This window comes from Vairimorpha ceranae, assembly GCF_000988165.1.
Source record: "Vairimorpha ceranae strain PA08 1199 chromosome Unknown NODE_87, whole genome shotgun sequence".
NCBI lineage: Eukaryota > Fungi > Microsporidia > Nosematidae > Vairimorpha > Vairimorpha ceranae.
This window is the reverse complement of record NW_020169382.1, coordinates 1-6,810: the sequence shown is the minus strand read 5'-3', so window position 1 is coordinate 6,810 and position 6,810 is coordinate 1. Positions and strand designations below refer to the sequence as shown.

The window sequence follows — 6,810 nt, the reverse complement described above, 5'->3', positions numbered from 1 at the left end:
ATGGGATTGTTAGGATCAACGGGATTGTTTGGATCAACCGGGTTAATTGGATTATTAGGATCTACTGGGTTAACTGGATTATTGGGATCTACTGCATTAACTGGATTGTTTGGATCTACTGGATTATTAGGATCTACTGGGATAACTGGATTATTGGGATCTACTGGGATAACTGGATTATTAGGATCTACTGGGATAACTGGATTATTAGGATCAACCGGGTTAACTGGATTATTAGGATCAACCGGGTTAATTGGATTGTTAGGATCTACTGGGTTAATTGGATTGTTAGGATCTACTGGGTTAACTGGATTATTGGGATCTACAGGATTATTGGGATCAACCGGGTTAACTGGATTATTAGGATCAACCGGGTTAACTGGATTATTGGGATCAACCGGGTTAACTGGATTATTGGGATCAACCGGGTTAACTGGATTATTAGGATCTACAGGATTATTGGGATCTACTGGGACAACTGGATTGTTTGGATCAACCGGGTTAACTGGATTATTGGGATCTACTGGGATAACAGGATTGTTTGGATCAACCGGGTTAACTGGATTATTGGGATCTACTGGGATAACAGGATTGTTTGGATCAACCGGGTTAATTGGATCAACCGGGTTAATTGGATTATTGGGATTTACTGGGTTTAATGGATTATCCGGGTTAACTGGATTCAATGGATTATTAGGATTTAATGGATTATCCGGGTTAGCTGGATTCAATGGATTATCTGGATTTACTGGGTTTACCGGATTGTTGGGATTTAATGGATTATCCGGGTTAACTGGATTCAATGGATTATTCGGATTTACTGGATTTACTGGGTTTGCTGGGTTCAATGGATTTACCGGGTTGGCTGGATTCAATGGATTGTCTGGGTTAAGTGGATTTACTGGATTGTTAGGATTCAATGGATTTACCGGATTAGCTGGATTTAGTGGATTGCTTGGATTCAAAACATTTATTATATTACTAGGATTTAATGGATTGTCTGGATTTAAAGGATTCAATGGATTCTCGGGATTAAGCGGATTTACTGGATTAGTTGGGTTTAGTGGATTACTCGTATTAGTTGGGTTTAAAGGATTGCTTGGGTTCAAAATGTTTAATGGATTACTAATATTTAATAGACTGTCTGTCGTTTTTTTAATGCCTTCTTTTACCGGACGATTAGCTCCTGTTGCTTTTATTTTATTTAAAAACAATAATATACAAAGAAAGGTTGTTTTCATGGGGTAGATAATCTTTTTTCTTATATAGTTATTTAAATTAAAAAAACAAATATTAATTTTAGAAGTAATTTTAAAAAAAAAATTTATAAAAAAAGGATAAACTTGTAAATTTATATACACAATTGTTTGTTTAAATTGATTGTTATATATGACGCAGTTAAATATAATTAAGGTAAAATCATTTTAAACAAATGCGTCATAATTAATATTGACATTTTACTTAAAAAATCTTCATAATATTCGATTATAAAACCATTTGATCTTATATTTATTAAAAATATTGTTTTCAATTTATTTGTCATTGAATTCGTAATAAAATATACATAAAATGTTAATGACAACAAACACAAAAATAATTACTAAAAGAAAACTAAATCCTCATAATGTAGTGTTTATAAATTGTAACATATCCGTATGATAACATATAGCTTTTGTTGTAAAGTTTTCCTTTAAGATTTTCCAAAAGATAAAGGAGTAACTTTTATTTAAAGTAAAATAATATACAAAATAAAATCTGAAATCTATGCAATAAATGAAATATTTAATGGCCTTTGCGTAAATAAATTATAAATTTATTTAAAGATTAAAGATTTATTTTTTAACAGAATTAATAAAAAGATTTAAATAAAATCTTTTTAATATTTTAATTGTTCTTTTTTTTAATTATCATTACAACGCTGTGCCAATAAAATAATGACAGGAAATAAATTTAATTTTTTAGTTAGTTATGCAAAGTATAAAAGGTATAAATTAAAAACATATAAAAATTTTATGAAAGGATTTATTTAAAATGTTTATGTGTTTCCTAAAATTCTACTTGTCAACTATAAAAAATATCTGTTTCTGTATTGTTTATTTTTTTAAAATTTTAATCAAAAATAATAAAAATTTCTAAAACAATATAATTAAAATTTTAAATAAATAATATTCATATATAACAACAAAAGTTATTATAAAGAAATTTATTAGAATTATTCTATTTAAACAACAGTTTTCTTTTATTACACATTGTATTATAGTTTTGAATAATGAAAATTTGTGCACTGATACTAAGTCTATTCAAAACGAAAAGAAAGCCTTTAAAGGCACCAAGTAAAAATGTTACAATACAACGCCCACCTAAACAAAAAAACATTATAAATTATTTATTTTTTATAAAACCTTAATGATCTTATCTTCAACCACTTTATAAAATATACTTTCACCCGCTGTTCTACTTTTTCTTGTGATTTCCACTACCTGTCCACTCTCTGCCCCTAAAAACCTGCACACAGGGTCTCTCTTCAATATTTTCGGCATTTGATCGACAGTTATTTTCAATTTTTCTAAAATACTGTTTTTCTCTGTATCATTTAGTATTCTATGTCTAGGCACTGATACATGTTTAGTTATATTAAACATTAATTCTTCATCTTTAAATATTTCTATTTTTAGATCTGATACATTTACAATATTTTGACTAGCACTACTCATTTTTTGATTAATAATTAATATCAGATGATAAATATTGATAGATTTATATGTTTCTATTACTTTTTCGATAGAACTTTTCCCTATTTTTTCGTCATCAATAAAATGAATGCCTACTAAATTATCTGCATTTTTACATACAAAATTTATTGAGTTGACATCTTTATCACAGCTTGGGAATTGTGCTATAAAATTATCGTATGACAATACTTTTTGATCTGTAGTGTATCCACGTTCTGTACACATTTCTACAAGAGTGTTTCTACATAAAAAAAATTTTCTTTTTTTTTCTAACATTTCAAGGGTTAGATAAATTTTGTCAAAATATGTGGGGAATAAATAATTCAATATGTTGTGGATTATTTTCTGTTATATATTGTGGTAGATAAATTATAAAAAAATGTTATAAGTTATTTTTTGTTATATAATTTGTTAGGAAATTTTATATAAAAATATGCTATAGGTTATTTTTTATGAAAATATTTTATTAACTTTAGTTTATAAGATATATTTTGGTAGATGAATTTTATAAAAATATTTTATAAACTTTTATTTTAAAGTCATATTAATTTATTATTCTAAATCATTTTTTATTATTAAAGTAAAATACATTACATTTTATACTTTGAATATATCATTTATTTTATATACTTCATTTCTTTTATATATTATCTCTGTAAAAAGTAAATTATTTATACCTTTTTTAACATCACCCTTTACGTTTACTTCAATGTCTTTTAATGTACATCCATCTGTTTTTGCAATAAATTGAAATATTTCTGTATAAATATTATTTTTACATCCATAAGCACTAGGCATAAGAAGAGATGTATAAATAGATCTATATACATCACTATAGAACGATATTTGTATATTCCTCTCTAAATCTTGTACATTAAAAGATTTACTTACATAATTTCTATATTTTTTTATATTTAAAATATTTTTACTTTGTTCACATTTTATTTCTAGAAATTTAAACCTACTAGTACTTTTTAGTATTAGTTCTATATTAATATTTTTAATATATAGATCTTTATCTTTTAAGTAGAAATATTCAATAATATCAAGATCCAAAGAAGTTAATAAATATTTTGTATTTGGTTCTATTTTAGTAGATTGTTTTATATGTATTTTATCAAGTATATTATCAGTTATAATAAGTGCCATTACAAAAATAAGGGGTATTACTTATGTTCTATATCTTCTTATTATCTTCTTTTATGTTTTATATCTTCTTATTATCTTCTTTTATGTTTTATATCTTCTTATTATCTTCTTTTATGTTTTATAGCTTCTTATTATCTTCTTTTTTGTTCTATACCTTCTTTAATGTTCAATACCTTCTTTTATGTTTCATATCTTCTTATTATCTTCTTTTTAGTTCTATACCTTCTTATTATCTTCTTTTTTGTTCTATACCTTCTTTTATGTTTCATATCTTCTTATTATCTTCTTTTTAGTTCTAAACTTCTTTTATGTTAAATATTCAGATTCAAACTTTTTATATATATCGATATTTTTTACATTTAAATTTATTATCTCTCTATTAACCTTTTTTATTTATGCACATAAATATTTTTTTATATTTTTTACCCATGAAATCTTCTTTCATTATTTTAAACTCCCTTATTATTCTCATTCTCCTTACTTACTATTTCTCGCCAGTACTATCTATATATTCAATATTTACTACCACCACTAGTACACCTCTACTTCATTTAGTGCATGTATTTTTCATTTGTCTACTAATTTATTCTATAACTCAATATATTATAAAGTATTATTATGGTACAATAAGGACACAAGAGATGGCTGTTGTAAATGATAATATGCATCTATTTCTTACTGATATCCTTCTAGTTCTTACTGTATTTAATAAAGATATCAATTATAGAACTATTATTATATTTTTTATAATTTTATGTCTTAAAGCGATACAGTGGATTAATACCATAAGGGATGATAGTGTACAGTGTAATACATTACTATGTGGTATAAGTCTTTTATTAGCCTTATTATTCTTAGGAAAGATTAATATATTTTTTTTATTCTCCTTTGAGTTTTGTATAATAGCTTTATCAAGTATTAAGAATATATTATCTATTTATATAAAAGAAGATGAAGAGAATAAGCCTATCTATATGTTTATATTAGAGATATCATATCTTTTATTACTACTTATAATATATTCTATATTTATAATATTAACTAGTCTTAAATATAAAGTGCCATTGAATGTCTTTAGAGCTAGTGTAAGTATATTTGAAAGACTAGTGAAGAAATGTAGAGCTCTACATAGATTCTTAATCTTGTGTAAAGAAATAGATAGTATTCCTGATACAACAGAAGAAGGAGAGTGTATAATCTGCCAGGATGATAAACCTACTAAAAGATTAAGATGTGGACATGTCTTTCATAAGGACTGTCTTAAGCAGTGGTGTGAAAGACAGCCTTTTTGTCCTGTTTGTAAAGTAGATCTGTATATGAAAGAAGAAGTAATATATCGTGGTGATGAAGAGTTACGGGGTGTACCTGTAGAAATATTTGAATAAATATAACATATTTTTATATTATTTATTTTTATAAGGTCTTATAGTACAAATAGATAGAATATCCTAAGGCACCTAGTATTATTGTGTATATAATATGCATTTTCATAATGATAAAAAAAAACAAATTTTTTATAAATTAATTAGCCAATAAAAAATAATTGGTTAATTAAATATTTCGTTTTTTTTAATTTTTTTACCCCTAAATGTCATGTATCTTTTGTACTATTTACGAATCAAATAAGTCTAATATTCTCTATGAATCAGAAAATTCCTTTGTTATTGTAGACAGGTATCCAATGTCTAAAGGACATTTATTGGTAATTCCTAAAGTACATCGTTCATATTTGCACGAATATAAAAAAGAAGAACTTTCTGATGTATTAGATATTTACATAAAAATGGTAAATAAATATAATATTAAAAAGTATAATTTATTACAGAATAATGATAACTACCAGAGTGTATACCATGTACATTTTCATATTATTCCTTGTAATAGTGAATTAGAAAGATTAAAGATAGATTGGACTCATATTAAAATGGATGATAGTGAATTTAAGGAGTACTGTAAAAACAATTTTGAATAAATTTATTTATTTACATTTCGGTAATAGAAAATTTCTTTATTAAATACAAACTTTTTAAAAAGTTATTTTTATTCTTTAAAATATTAAGTATTTTGTGTTACACGATCCTGTTAGGTCTACTTGTACACTAATGTCTTATAATTGTATATATTTTATTTATGCACTAATTTTTAACCCCTCAATGAAAAAGATAATTTATATTTATGTCTTATAATTGTATATATTTTATTTATGCACTAATTTTTAACCCTTCAATGAAAAAGATACATTTTGTTAATGACATGACATTAGGAATATTAGATGAAGATCATACACTTATAAATCCCCTTAAACATATTTTATCTACTTATTACACAAGTAATATAGATTTCTGTGGATATACAATTCCACATCCAAGTGAAAATAAAGTGCATCTAGTGGTACAATTTATAAAAGAGGATGATCAGACAGTAGAAAATATAATAAGTAAAGTAGAGGAAGGTATAGAAGGATTTAAGAATATTATAAAGAAAATTGATGAGGAGTTTGATAAAAGTTTATCAAGGAAATAAATAGATAATAATTTAATAAAAGTAAATAAAATATATTGATAATAAAGTATAGAAATATTTTAAACGTCTTTTGATAAAATACGGTATAAATAACTTCTATAGGAATAAATTACTTGTTTATATAAATTTATTGTTTTTAGCTATATGTAAAATAAAAACAACATTTGTCTAAATTTAGATAATAGACAACCAAATATAGAATATACATGGGAATTTGTTACAAAAATATAAAAATGTATACAATAAACTATTATTTAATGACTTGTAAATTATACCTCTACTCGTTTCAAACCAGGTCATATAAATTAAATATTATCAACCTATATTCTATTTTTATGTAAATTTCTACATCCAAACTACATGTCAAAAATTTATCAACACTGGCGTCATAAATTATAAAAAATAA

The 6,810-nt window shown here is 24.7% G+C and overlaps 6 protein-coding genes across 6 annotated transcripts; 4 read left to right on the top strand and 2 right to left on the bottom strand.

Moving 5' to 3' along the window:
* Positions 1 to 1,248, top strand: AAJ76_870006810 (collagen triple helix repeat-containing protein; the record flags this gene model as incomplete). Its single annotated transcript, XM_024476562.1, has 1 exon — positions 1 to 1,248. One exon carries the CDS (start codon positions 1 to 3, stop codon positions 1,246 to 1,248), a length of 1,248 nt encoding a protein of 415 aa, XP_024330034.1.
* A 1,145-nt stretch (positions 1,249 to 2,393) lies between these two features.
* Positions 2,394 to 3,008, bottom strand: AAJ76_870003803 (dna-directed rna polymerase i; the record flags this gene model as incomplete). Its single annotated transcript, XM_024476561.1, has 1 exon — positions 2,394 to 3,008. The coding sequence occupies one exon, from the start codon at positions 3,006 to 3,008 to the stop codon at positions 2,394 to 2,396; it is 615 nt and encodes a 204-aa protein (XP_024330033.1).
* Positions 3,009 to 3,329: 321 nt separating this feature from the next.
* On the bottom strand, positions 3,330 to 3,881 carry AAJ76_870002930 (hypothetical protein; the record flags this gene model as incomplete). Its single annotated transcript, XM_024476560.1, has 1 exon — positions 3,330 to 3,881. The coding sequence occupies one exon, from the start codon at positions 3,879 to 3,881 to the stop codon at positions 3,330 to 3,332; it is 552 nt and encodes a 183-aa protein (XP_024330032.1).
* A 428-nt stretch (positions 3,882 to 4,309) lies between these two features.
* Positions 4,310 to 5,266, top strand: AAJ76_870002501 (hrd ubiquitin ligase complex er membrane protein; the record flags this gene model as incomplete). Its single annotated transcript, XM_024476559.1, has 1 exon — positions 4,310 to 5,266. The coding sequence occupies one exon, from the start codon at positions 4,310 to 4,312 to the stop codon at positions 5,264 to 5,266; it is 957 nt and encodes a 318-aa protein (XP_024330031.1).
* Positions 5,267 to 5,469: 203 nt separating this feature from the next.
* AAJ76_870001341 (hit family protein 1) lies at positions 5,470 to 5,853 on the top strand (the record flags this gene model as incomplete). Its single annotated transcript, XM_024476557.1, has 1 exon — positions 5,470 to 5,853. One exon carries the CDS (start codon positions 5,470 to 5,472, stop codon positions 5,851 to 5,853), a length of 384 nt encoding a protein of 127 aa, XP_024330030.1.
* Positions 5,854 to 6,107: 254 nt separating this feature from the next.
* AAJ76_87000703 (dna-directed rna polymerase i and iii subunit ac19) lies at positions 6,108 to 6,404 on the top strand (the record flags this gene model as incomplete). Its single annotated transcript, XM_024476563.1, has 1 exon — positions 6,108 to 6,404. The coding sequence occupies one exon, from the start codon at positions 6,108 to 6,110 to the stop codon at positions 6,402 to 6,404; it is 297 nt and encodes a 98-aa protein (XP_024330029.1).
* Between the last annotated feature and the right edge of the window lie 406 nt (positions 6,405 to 6,810).